The 14,546-nt window shown below is 34.7% G+C and overlaps 1 protein-coding gene across 5 annotated transcripts in view; it reads left to right on the forward strand.

Moving 5' to 3' along the window:
• The window catches only part of LOC145984143 (solute carrier family 41 member 1-like), a 251,261-nt gene that overhangs the window by 230,135 nt on the left and 6,580 nt on the right, over window positions 1–14,546 (forward strand). For all 5 annotated transcript variants that reach the window (XM_083117593.1, XM_083117594.1, XM_083117595.1 and 2 more), the window contains 2 exons: window positions 9,012–9,217; window positions 11,835–11,983. In XM_083117593.1, the coding sequence (XP_082973719.1) occupies window positions 9,012–9,217; window positions 11,835–11,983 (355 nt within the window). The remainder of the gene's footprint in view (window positions 1–9,011; window positions 9,218–11,834; window positions 11,984–14,546) is intronic.

Raw genomic sequence — 14,546 nt, forward strand, 5'->3', positions numbered from 1 at the left:
CAATACAACACAAGAAAAAATCACAATCTGGTTATACAAACTCATAATACCACTCTCCTTGAAAAAGGTCCTAAATTCGTAGGTATCCACCTGTATAATAAATTACCTGATCACATGAAAACAATGGAATCAACTACCCAATTTAAGAGGGAATTAACAAAATTCTTATTACGACATTGTTTTTATTCAATAAATGAATTTCTAAATTTGTAAATATTAAATTACATAAATTGTCAACAAAGAGGGTTCGGTTGTACAGAAAATGGAATTATACTATTTATATTATCACGTATGAAGTATTCACTATATGCTATTATTGTGCCAAAATAATCATTAATCGGTTCTGTATAGATATTGCATTCTTCCATGTTGTATAAGTTACATAGTTACTTTTACATCTTATTTTTACACTAAAAAAAAAAAAAAAAAAAAAAAATTCTTTGCTTATTATTGTGCTCGCCTTAAATATTGTATGTAATTTTACTCCAATAGTGTATTCTTCCTCTATTTAGATTTCCTTATGCAGAAGTTCTTCAAATCATTGCTGTAATTCTTGTCTATAATTGTATTAATATTTTTATTAGTGTATTTGGATTTCCTTCATGTAGTAGTTCTTAAAATCATTACTGTAATCCTTGTCTAAAATTGTATTAATATTTTATTACTGTATGTATTGTTATGTGACGATTTCCATACCTATGGACATAGGTCAACGGAAATAAAGAATATGAATATGAATATGAATATGAATATTGTTTTAAATGTTAGAGAAAGGATTTGATAAGATATGGGGTAAGAATAGAATGTTGTAGATAGATTTCCTGCATTAAACTTGATATATTAAGCATGAACATATGTAGCTATCCTTGTGGATTTTTTTTTCTATCTGGTGTTATGATCTCATTTTGTTATTTTTTGCCAGCATTCAGAAGTAGCCTGAGTATAGTGAAGTGTATATTATACTTTGTTGAATATATAATTTATGTTAATAGCTTATGAGTTTTAAGTGTGAACACTTGGCATTACTTCCATCTGCAATAAAGCTGTTTGCTCAGTTTCCATAGTGCAAATAACTTTCTTTCCAAAAAAAAAGGTCACAGCACTTAAAATTCCATTGCAGCTAAAAACTGTATTTTTATGAATGAATCAACAATTGCTGTGGTAACAGTAGAAATTAAGAATGTTGGTTTAATTTTTTGCTAAGAATGTTATGAATAGATGAATATTTGCAGTCTTCCACATTCAGTGATACACAACATGTGGCTCATTGTTTAGAGAGAACATGTTAAAGAACTATGTTCTGGTAGAATATATCAGAATATAATTACCAGTGTCGTAACAGCCTGTGAGGGCCAGGGCCTGCCTACCAACTGTCGGCCTCTCTCCCACATACCTCAGCAGAAGTGGACCAACCAGTTATGGCGTGAAGTATGGTCAGCACAACAATCCCCAGTCATTGTAGGTTTCCATCCATAGCTGTCTACCAATTTCCTTAAGATGGTGGGTGGCCACTGGCCCCATACACGGCCCAAATTCTCAGGAGAAAAGTTCTTATGCTTCCCCAAGGAGACTCAAACCAGTGCACATCCTGTAGCCTAAGCCCAAAGCCTGACACCTTCAACCGCATGGCAACAATGCAGGACAGAACATACCAGAATAATTGTGCAAATTCATCCCTAAATGAATAATATTGAAATTCAACTTGCATATATGCAGGCTTAGTTTTATTGGTTTCATGCTTACAAACAAAAAAAGGATTCTCTACCAGTATATTAGATATCTATGATATTGCATCATAATTGTGGCAATAATTCTTAGGAATTATTTGCCCCATTAAGAAACAATAAAACAAACTGTAATGGAATAACAAAAATCATCTCATTTGGAGAAAATAATCTTTCTTACAAACATAACCACCAGTGGCGTAGCATGAGCATTTCAGATGGGAACGCCAAGTTAGAAGGAAGGGTAGGCCTTTTTTTTTTTTTTTTTTGCTTAAGAGTTTACTTATGGAATTAGCTGACATATGTATTGTCTATTTAAAATCACAATCTCATTGTGTTTATTACATTAAGTCAGCCGGGTTCCGATAAAACATGATTCATGCTTGTTTTATGTAGAAAATAAGATGCCTTAATGTGCAATAAATGCTCGGAGCACTGGTGTTTTATACCATTTTTAATTGGATTGCTCAAGTCAGAAACACCGCACCCCATTCGGAGTATTTTGCTCCACACGTAACACATGTGTAGCAAAACAGTATTTTATAATCAAGGAAACCTTTTGGCATAACGCAAGTAATTAAAAAACCTACCTCAATCACAAGCGCCTTTAGAACAACAGTAGACTTCATTGTTGTGGATGATACAACTATTGAATGATTTGGTTTATTTTACTTCGCTTTCTATCACTTTTGGCTAATCGCAAATATGAATATGATTGATGATATTGATGAAGTTGATGAAGAGACACTCACAAAGAACAAACATGCGTAGGCTCGGGATTCGAACCTGAAACCTCTCGCGCTGTGCAAAACACACTGACACGAAGGGGGGTGGATGATCTAACAATCGTACACCCTACTGACGTAACAGTGCCTATTAGTAGTAATTCAGAGTTTCAGACCACTGTTTATTGTATCTTGAGAATGCTGATAAACATTTTAAAATAATTTTGTCAAGAGATCATACAATGTTAAGAGTTTTGAAACGAATACTAAACATTTCCACTGGCACAATATTAGGCAGTTAGATACTAACGAAAAAAATATTTTTTTAAACAAATAGTTTTGTGGGTTAGGTGGTAGAGCAGCCACAGGCTGAACTTCTACCACGAGGACTTTATCAACTTGTTTGACAAAAACTTTTTTGTTCTTTTAGTTTTTAATGCACTTCACTGTTCTTGCGATAAATTACACGATGCAGTGGTCATTAAAGAAAGTTACGTCAGTCAATATTGCTTATTGTAGCATCACACAGCATGAGCAGAGGCACGAGCGCGAAAAACCGGGTAAGAATTCTACATCTGTCGTCTGCATCGGAAGTACAGCGCCTTGAATCGGAAGGCAGGAAAGGTCACATGGCCCCTAGAACCATGCAGGTCTCCGTACACCCGCGTATGGCGAGAGCATTTCGCCCGTGCTGTAGAGATCCAAGCCACAAGCTTTCCCTCCTTCTCTCTGCCTACAGGTAGGCATGGTCCTGTATGCCAAACCTAGCCGGCATCCGGCAAGCAAAGACATTAGAGAAATGCTACTAGGAGAGCTGTTAGTGGAACGTTGTAGACGGATCGCGAAAAATAGCTTTTATAATGCCATTATGCTCAAACATGTATATAATTAGTCACATTTTACTTTATATTTACAGCATTTACGCATTTTTAAAATTTTAAATCAGGGAACGCCGGGTGTATGGGCGCATTAGGATGCTACGCTACTGATAACCACCACTTTATGTGACAAGCTGAATGAAATCTTGTAGCCTATAATTTTCTAATATCTTGTTCAAATCTTGCTCATGAAAAATTCATGGTATTCAGACAAAGAAGTACATTTTTTTCATGGATAGAAGAAGTTGTGTTGCTTTACTTCTAAAACAATTAAATGCTGACTAAGGCAAAATTTATTGTAGAAAAAATGTATACACTAAAACGTAATGTTTCCACCATCTAACAGGGTCTTCTTCAGACAAAGATTCACAATAGTATGCTCTAAAGATCCAACCATCATCTTACATACACACTTGCAGTCCATATGCAAAACAATATAAAGGAGCCAGTCCTTATCTCAGACATTTCCCTGTCAGTAATTCCTGAATGTGGAGTCTCCAGACAGGTAATAGACACTCTACCTGACAGGTGATTGACAGGTACCTGGTAAGTGTCTGTGCCTTATCAATTCCTCCACATCTGAGCCTGGACAGGTTCCTTATCTCCTGGACTTCTTCTGTCCTCTTTTCTTTCTTCCTTCTTCTTCCTTCTTCTCTCCTCTTTCCTTTCTTTCTTCCTTATTCTTCCTTCTTCTTTCCTCTTTCCTTTCTTTCTTCCTTATTCTTCCTTCTTCTTTCCTCTTTCCTTTCTCTCATCCTTTCCACTCTTTCTAACACTCCTTTCCATTCTTTGCTTATCTTCTCCATTTTTCTCTATTTCCTTGGTCTGTGATAGTGCATACCCAGGGAAAACAAAAAAGAGACTAAAGACTAAAAGACAGGTTGAAACAACATAAGGATGATGTAAGAATAGAGACAGAGAAAAATCTTATTCAAGCACACAAAAGAAACAGGACACAACATAGAATGGGAGAAAGCTAGGAGGATAGGGAGGGAGAGGAGAGGAATAGAGAGGAAGTGGAAAGATGACAAGGAAATAGAGAAAAAGGAGAAGATGGCACCGGGTAATACAGTTGAGTATGGTTCAGCTTCCATAAAAAGTCGTGTTATTTTAGATATAAAGTGCTCAAAATGCTGTTAAGATAGTTAGGAATGGAATTCTATGTGACATTTGTGACAAATGGAACCATTTCCATTGTGCAGAATTAGATGAAAACAACTTACCAAGTGAAAATATACAGTGGAGCTGTCCACGATGCCCGGCTGTTACTTTTACCGACAACGAAATGGTGGCCAATCGAATGAACAACAGTGCTGTAGAAACAATAGAACAACAGTCTCTGAAAAAGGCAATTGAAATCTTGGAAAATGATTTAAAAGCTCTAAATTTAGAAAATGAGGATTTAAAGAAAGTTGCAATAAATAATTCTAAAAAAAAGTGCGACTGTTGATACTCTGAATGTAAGGGATAGGCCTGCAAAGGTTTATTCAAGAAGCTGGGAAGTTGTCCGCAATAACCCAACTAAATTTTTTTATCTAACTGTAAATGATGACAATTTCCCCATATTAAAAAAGGGATTTGAAGTTTTGGCTGATCTAGCTTCTGAAAGTGATGTGGGAAGAATGAATGAGTGGAAAATTAAGCCTACAACAAAAATGAACAAGCTAAACCTACTACTAAATCTAGTCAACCAAACAAAACTAGACTGTCCTCTCCTATATCATGTATAGGAACACTGCAGAAATTTACATATATGCAGATATCTAAGGAAAAGGTGTAGTGGAAGAGATATCCAGAAAGTGGCCAGCATTATAAAACCTGGGGCTAAATTTGTGAATGTAACCTCTGAAAGCCACGAAGACCGGACTGAAGAATTCATAGTTTTTATCGCAGGAACGAATGACGTTGGAAGGAATGAGGCAGCTTATCTTTTGAAGTCACTGAAGAGGAAACTCTGTGAACAGAGGAACCCAAACGTTATAGTTTTTGGAATCCCTCAGGGTCATGATTTATTGGACTGGTCATGTGTCAACAAGGAGGTGAAATTGACAAATGTCAAATCTTTGTAAGAAATTTAAAACCTTACTAGGTTAGAGTGACGTTTTCATGTGTCACATGGCCTTCATTTTAATAAACTAGGTAAAATTTATTTACCAAATAAGATCATTGAGGTAGTTAATAATAAATTAGCCAACAAAGAAACTAATGAGTTGTCTCCCATCCCTCTTCAAAATTCTTCAGATTTTTTTTTAGAGATTTAGATATTTTAGGAATAAGTCACAAAGAAAGTAAAATAGTTAATTATTTGAAATTAGACATTCACTTTTGGCAAATCCCTCATGTGCTACACTGTTTGGTGTGGATTTTCAAACCCCCAAATATGCACATTATGTGTATTCACTCATCCACTAAGATGAAATGAGGCTTCATCACTAAAGATCACATGTGTAAGAAAATCATCTTCCATGTCCAGCACATTTTCGCAGAATTTGCCCCTGGTCACATTATCTTCAGGCTTTAGGGCCTGTAACAGATGTAGACGGTACAGCCTCATGTGCAGTCTCTTTCATAACACCCTCCAAACAGTCGTGGACGGCATTGACAGTTCTCGACTCGCCCACCTTACAGATTTCCTTGGACTCAGACCCAAACTTGCTCTGACCTGTTCCAAATTCCTCATCTGGTAGGCGTGGTCTTCCGGAGCTCTTCCCTTTGCACAGGCATCCTGTATTCTTAAATTGGTTGTACCATCTTCAGATGTTGTTATCCGATGGGGGATCACATCCATATTCCCGCCAAAAAGCACGTTGCACTCCAATTGCTGAGTTACACCTTGCGAAATCCAAGACACAGAAGGCTTTACGCTCAGGAGTCATCTCCATCTTTACTACTAGCACCATGTTGCAGCAGAGTTATGAAACATCACCTGCGAAGTAGAAACAAAAACTGTTTGAGTTACCTTTCCTGTTAAGGTATGTTTCATTTCTGTAATGTATATGTAATAGAAGATACACTTCATTGAAACCCCGATATTCATTTTGGAACACCCTGTATTTACCTTCTCTGAAATTCCTTCCGGGGCTGTTATGGATTATAGTTAAGAACTTTAAACCATCAGATAGTGTAGATATATATGATATTTCTTGTAACCTTGTTAAGAAAATAATTGACTCCATTGTCTACCCATTAACTTATTGCCTAAATATATGTTTATCTGAATGGTACTTTCCTGATGAACTTAAACTGTCAAGAGTTATACCAGTTTATAAAATGGGCGATAAAAACTGTTTTTCAAGCTATAGGCCAATCTCTCTTGTGCCCGTATTTGGCAAAATTTTTGAAACTATTATACTCGTATATTCTCAGATGTCTAGATATTTTGAGACAAACTATTTTTAAAATGAATCAGAGTTTGGTTTTAGGAAGAAGAGACCAACAATTGATGCTATAGTTTCCCTGGTTAAAAATATATTTGAGGTTTTTGAGAACAAATTTTTTGCTCAGGCCACCTTTTGTGTTCTAAGTAAGGCTTTTGATTGTGTAGATCATATATTATTACTAAATAAACTGGCTAAATATGGTATAGGTAGTATTGGACTCAATCTTATGAAGCCTTATTTAGAGAACCGTAGACAGATAGTTTGTGTTGGTAAGGAGAAATCTAATATTTAACAGGTTAAGATTGGAGTCCCACAAGGATCTGTTCTTGGCCCCTTTTTGTTCCTTATAATGATAAATGATCTGCCATCATATGTTAAATCACATACAACATATGCAGATTATACCACTTTTTTCAACACTAGCAAGGATCTTACTGATCTTAGAAGCATCATATTGGTTTAGAGCAAATGGCTTTTTATTAAATCAAAATAAAACACAGCAATTAATCTTTAGTTTAAGAGATGGGCCACCTTCAGATGACAACATTAGTGTTAAGTTTTTAGGAATACAAATTGATAACAAATTAACAAAATAAAAATTGTGTACCTGTTGACTATATTAGAACTTCTTATTTTTCATTTTTTCGATAAAAGGTAAAGGTAAAGTGCTCCCCTGTGCTTAGCACCATGCCATTATTATATTTTATGGAATAATCCTATGGGGGAATTCCTGTAAGGTAAATGACGTTTTACTATTGCAAAAGAAAGCCATCAGGGAGATTTCAGGTTCTTCTTATAAAGAACATTGTAGACCTTTGTTTATTCATTACAAAATAATGACTGTAATAAATTTATATATTTACTCTGTTTTGATTTATACTAAAAATAGGTTGCCTGAATTGAAATATAAACAAAATGTACATAATTACAATACAAGGTATAACAGAGAACTTTACTTATCTCACCATAGATTGTCAAAGTCATTAAATAGTTATGTAGTAATTGGCCAAAAATTTTTCAACAAAATTCCATTCTACTTGCATAATGAATCGTTACAGGGTTTTAAAAACAAATTGTACAACTGGTTAGTTTGACACCCATTTTATGATATTAATGAGTTTTTTGAATGTCTAGTAGACATATAATTTAGTTTTGGTACATAATTTAAGTAGCTTGTTATAGCCTATTGGTTTCACAGTATATTGTGCATGTCCTAACTATTGACTTTGTCTATTGCTGTACTTGACCTAATGACAATAATTTTTTTATTATTATTATATTATTATTATTATTATAACACTGTCATGGAATACACACCAGGCCACCACTATTAAGTTAGGAATGTGCAATAGTTCAATATTATTATCCCCAGTGGATAACAATATATTTAGCAAAGTAAGTAGGATACAGTAAACACTTACCAAATGTAGAAAGAAAAGTTATATATTTCATGGCCTTGCTACATGTTCACAGAAGAAGAAAACAGATGGCATCAGTGCAATAGTGTAGCCAGAAAGAAGTGATAGGTTTGATTGATTGATTGTTTGATTTGTTTTTTAAGTCCACTTTATGCACAGTAAGGCTAATCAGGACTGGACCTACAGTTTTAAGTAGGATCAAAACCACTGTGTACTTCCACCAGGTATTGAACCTGGGACCCCTTGATAACAAGGCAACAATGTTACCACCATGAGGTCCCAAGTGACAGGTGAGAGTGTCGATGAGAAATGTACTCTAGCTAGTGTTTACTGCATGGTTGGTGGTAGGTGCAGTTCAGGAAGGTAAAGGAGGGGGAATTATTGGGTGGTTATGTTTAGTCCAAAGTTTATAGTGGCATGCATACCCAATATGTAGGCCCTTTTCCATCACCTGTGGGAGGAGGTGTCTGTGGATGGGAGTAATAAGTGGATAATAGTCACATGGAAACAGCCGTTAAATGTAGTGTTTGGCTGTTGGTGTGGGTGAGGCCAGTGAGGTCAGAGTTTTGGGTTGAAGAATGGTGGTTATTAATTCTGAGGTTCAGGGAAATGTTTCACCAAGGTAAAATTCACAACACATTTGGCAGATCAGGATGTATACAAGGTTGGAGAATATGCATGTGCCCTTCGGGTGATATAAATAACTCAAGTTAACATATTTCCAAATAAAATAATTGTGACCATACAAAATGTATCAAAATTTGCAAAACTTTCAAGCATTTTGTAACATTTAATTTTCGAAATAGTTTTGATAGCTTTTATTGTCAACTAATTTATTAATTTAATTTATGTTGTTTATTAAATGTAATATTTATATTTCTTTCAGTTTGGGTGGACTAGTACTTGATCTGGTTGTTGGTAACTTTGAAGGTTTTGTTGTGTTCCAACCAATTGTGAATGGCATTGGTGGAAATTTGGTATCTGTTCAAGCTAGTAGGATTTCAACTATGCTTCATCAGTCATCTCTACTAGGAATTCTACCTCCACATACCAAGCTATGCATTAGTCCATGGGCAGCTCTGTTTAAAGGTGGTAAGTAGCTACTAGCACTTCTAACAACAATATTAGTTTAATTGAATCAGTATGTGCTAAACTAATTAATCCATACTTTTCAATTGGGTCTTTTTCGACTTACTTCATAATCCTTTCATTCTACTGAATTATATTTTTTGTTATTTTTTATTTTGCTTATTCCTTTTTATTTATTAGTGGAAAGTGCTGAAAATACTATATTTTTCATCCTCTTGCTGAATCAATAATCATGCTTCATAGTGTCTTCCCTAGATGTAATTATATAAGATGCAGGTCAATATACGTATAAGATATAGGTCACATTTGTCAAACATAAGGCAATGATAGTTTCATTTAAGTTATTTTAACATACCTTTTAAAAATAATGCTCAATAAAGACCCAAAATGTTATTTGCAATTACAGTTTTGTGTTATTTTTCTTAGAAGGGCAATTCCCAATGGGAATATGGTGACTAATAGGAATATATACACATTTTATTTCATACTGGATATTTTCTTCCTGTAAAATCTGCATTTGTTGTTTGCATAGTTTTCATGCACAGATCTAATTTTTAGTTCATTTAGACTTTATGGTCTTTCTATAATTACAATATATATTCTTATAATTTATTTTAATTTCAAATTTTTCTCCAGTTAATAATTTGGAATTCATTTCTTTTAAATTATTGACCTGACTGTTTACTGGTATTACTGCTGCATTTACAACGTAAATTCAAATTGTTGGATTACACAACTATAATGAAAATGCTGCTGCTAAGTCAATTTTAGAATTTAAACAATCTCATTTCATCTATAAGGTGAAGGACAAGTTTAGAACGTGTCACCCATGTTCTCATATTCGCATCCTGGCCAGGGCATGGGTGTACTTTGTGAGTGTCTCTTCACCAATTTCTACTAATAACCACTCAACCTCATTGTCACTAAAAGTGACAAAAACATGATGCTAAATAACAAATTTTGCAAATTTAGAAATTATAATGACAAGTTGCTGGGAATACAATACTTAATATGTATACATAATATGCATGTGTCTTAACTATCTGAGATACATGTGATGCACACTAACACACAATATCAATATAGCTGAAGGAAAGCACCATAAGCTTCTTTCACTATGTATCTAAGCATATGCATGTGTGTATGTGTGTGTGTGTGTGTATGTAAATATGTATGTATGTATATACTGTGTGAAATTTCCCCATTTTCCCATTGAGTCATTTTCGACGCACCTCCCTATTGACATGATTCTGTAAAATTTCTCAATAATTTTCATCATTTTCTGATCTGCAATAAATGTATTCTAAAATATGACATTTTGGTAAAAATTGGAACTTCATAAGCCCATGTAAATAGGTATTATATAACCCTCCAACTTATATATGTTTGGCAGACTGTAGTAACTAATGTTATTTTTATTATAACTATTCAGTAATTAACAAATGTAAGTAAGCACATAAAATCAAATGCAACAGTGGCCTCCCAGATGGTGCAGTGGTAGCATTGTCACCTTGTAATCAAGGGGTCTTGGATTCGATACCGGTGAAGGCACATAGTGGTTTGGATCCTACTTTAAACTGTAGGCCCAGTGCAGATTAGCCTTATTGTGCATAAAGTGGACTTAAAACACCAAATGAACAATCAAATGTGAAAGTTATTTAGTGAAATTTCTGGACGTTATTTTTATGAGATGGAAAACTTTCGACTCTACCTCCCCCCCACCACACACCCTGTTAGGCCAAGTTACACCCATATTATTTAGCCCCCTATAATTCGGAATAGAAATATACAACCCGCCACTTATATCAGGCTGGTGCCCTCACTGTACACTGGTACTCAAATATTAGATAAAACTTGCCTGTTGCAAATACTTTTCCATTTTTATCAAATAGTGAAATATCTGATTAAATAGTAAAATGTAAGTGTTGTATCTACAAAATTCCAGTAAACAGTGTCAGTAAATATTGATATTCTGCATTCAGACTAAATTGTTCAATAGTAGATGCCTGATGATGCAATTTATAATAGCTTGAGAGTATTACAGCCAGAACTTCATGAGTCCTACAATGCATACATTTCCTTAAATAGCCGGCTTCCATAGTAGAGTGGTTACCTCATCACGCTACAATGTCAGGAATCCCAGGTTCAAATCCCGGCCTGGGCATGGATGTTTGCGAGTGTCAATTCTTTAATTTCATCATATCGTCACTCATCCCTATCTTCGTAATGAACCAAAAGTGGCACAAAAGTGAAGTAAAATAAAGCAAATCAATCAATCAATCAACTTCCTTAAATAAAAAGTTAATATTGAACATCATGATGTTTGTGTTCCTATCTTTTTTATATTTCTATTTGATTTACAATTAACTGATGGAGAGAATATTAATCTCGCTGCAAATCTCTCCACTCTAGAGAGTGATATTTGTCTAAAGATTAAGAAACTATTTGAAAACTTCAATGAACATAGTGGGTGAATAAGTGCTCCAGGGAGAATATAATTATTATGCTGCTGCAATTAATAAACTATTCTTACCTTGCAAGCTGAAAAGACCTAACCAAAATTAATGTAAGGAAAACATTCAGTGAGAGTAACATGTTTATTCCTGATTTTCTATTTTAGCCACTCATGCAAGAACAGCACGAATATTGATTGCTATGGCAGTTCCTGGCCACATTGTATTTGCACTTTGTGCTGATGTCATCCATGCAGGATATTCAACTATAACGTGGCCATTCATGACATCCTATTTATTCATTAGTGTGCTTCAGGTAAGACAAAACTTGATGATTTAATAGTTTTAGAGTTTCAATTACAGTAATTATTATTTAAAGCTCTTCATTGAAAAAAAATAATAAGTGTATAAAAACAATAATGGCAATAGGACAGTTATGCAGTATGAAAAACTGGTAAAAGAGGAGGCATGAAGAATAAAAACAATTTAAGAGAGTAATATTACAAAGAAAATAATTTCTTTCAGTATTAAATCTCATAAAGAAAGTTGTTTGGAGTCACTAGAAACATTTCAAAGTTTACAAATTTTTCCATTCCCTACTGGAATTATACCTTTAACTAGAATAGAATATGTGTTCCTGTTATTGAATATTGGTTTTCTTCTAATTTATGTGACATACATGTGAGGGAGTTACTAAACCTAGTATAATTTATTTAAATCTAATTGGTCACACTGATATACTTATTTGCTTATTTAGTTTTCTACCCATCTTATATGTGGCATAATAACTCTTAATATAAACTGTTTCTTTTCCTCCACCACAATATTTTGGTAACCTTTTGAGATCATTATATACCATATTTGCCAGCATATAAGCCCCCTTTTTTGTCACATTTTTGAGGAAAAAGCTTTATGACTGAATATTATAATTAATTTACAGTTTCAAATATAAAGTAATATCTAAGTATGCTTTCAAAGAAAAACTTACCTAATCTAACTATGTGACTGGAATGCTCTCACACACAATAAGGGAAAAAGAAAGAAAACTGCCAAACTTCTTTGCCATGCACTTGCTTGATCATCTGAAATGTTTTGCTTGAAGATTTGCCTAAATTTTGACAGAAATTGACGTTTGCTTATTGCTCAAACTGTGACTTCCTCAATTTCTGCCACTCCTATATAACTATCCTCCACAACAACAACCTTCTTTCTGCATACGCTGAATGCACATAACTACCTGTTGCTGGAATGAGAGCTGAATTTTCATGCATCCTCTTGTGGCTCCACCAATCCACTATAGTGCACCACTGTAACAGTAGGTGGCCATTCCATGAAATTATTAACTGTAGTAGTTTAACACTTCAGTAAAAAGCGAGGGGAATCTCTCACCTCCCCAAAGTCATCCTACCTCCTTTCATGCTAAGTTTTTAACCTAAATTATTTTGAGCAGACAATATTCATGAAAAATTATTTGTAAATTATAACTTCGTATTGAAGTTATTTTTACATACATGCACTAATTTGAACTGAATCAACAGTTTTACATAAATTCTGAAACATGGAACTAGTTCACCCACCTCTCTCCCCCAGACATATACAAAATTGATGCTGTAAATTGTAAGACACATTAGAGCAGATATCTCAGACAAATGCCCTAAAATGGAAGAACGAGGTTTAGCATGATATTTTGTTGTCATTCTGATTCAAATCTGTGACCATAACAGCGGAAATGTTATATTTAATCAGTGGCATTGTGACTATCTGCACAACCAAGAGGAAGGGTGGGTTATAGGAACCCCCTGTGTTCTTTATTTACTCGTGAAATTTTGTGTAATTTGGCATCTCTAAAAGGAAATGCACCATTAAATGTGATTTATATTGAGGTCTTCTATAATTAAAACTAACCCCTTGTTCGAGTTGCAACAACCCTTTGAAGCCAGGCCCTTCCAAGGGGCTTTTGTTAAGTGATGGTCCATGAGAGTATCAATCCCCATTGCCACTTTGTATATATCTCTCAAGACTAGGGTCCCTTACTATTTCTATCTACTAAATACTGGGTCAACACTGAGAATTTGGAGCTCCACCTGGAATAGAACCTGTGATCACTCATATCAAGCATGAAAATGCTAATCATTTGATTAAGCAGTGGGCCAGGATGACTTTGTTCACTGGAAAAGAAACGTTTCAAGGAAAATTCAAAACGTTCAACACCTAAAGTTTATGTCAACGTAGGATCCGAGCACTTCGAGTTCTGTCGGTCACGGGGCTTCTTGAGTCAGTTGTCAACATGGTTTCAATCAGAGTTCCTTCCTGCCAAGGTCGTTCCTACCTGTAAGTGTTGCCACCTATGAATTGGAACTTCATGTTGTATCGGAAAATTACCATCTTAGATGCAATGAAACCTGTAAAACATCCACAGATATTTATTTGGGGGTGGTCTCTCTGATAAAAAAAAAATATTCTTCAAACGGACTGTGTAAAGCATTGTAACACTCCAAAAACTGAACACAAGAAAAATGAAGCAATCAATGTGCCTTTGTTTAGTTGTTAAGTTCAACATGGCACAATATATTCAATAATGCTGATGGAATAAATCAATAAAGTTTGTTAAATGACAATGATTCCTTACCACAAGAATGTAATTATTCTTCAGATACTTAAATATATGTGCAACCATACATTTATGTCTTTCCAGTGACTCATTGCAAGAGTTGGATATTATGCTTGACTCAATAAAACAAACTTATTGAGCGAAGCAGAATCATAATAAAAATAATAATTACCCATGGCTTGACAGCCCTTGAAGGACCTTGGCCTATCTCCTGACTGCCAGTCTCCCTCCCACAATCCTACCTAGAGGTGTGGAGATATTCAACCGG

The sequence above is a fragment of the Lepisma saccharinum genome, chromosome 2 (assembly GCF_977018435.1).
Source record: "Lepisma saccharinum chromosome 2, izLepSacc3.1, whole genome shotgun sequence".
NCBI lineage: Eukaryota > Metazoa > Arthropoda > Insecta > Zygentoma > Lepismatidae > Lepisma > Lepisma saccharinum.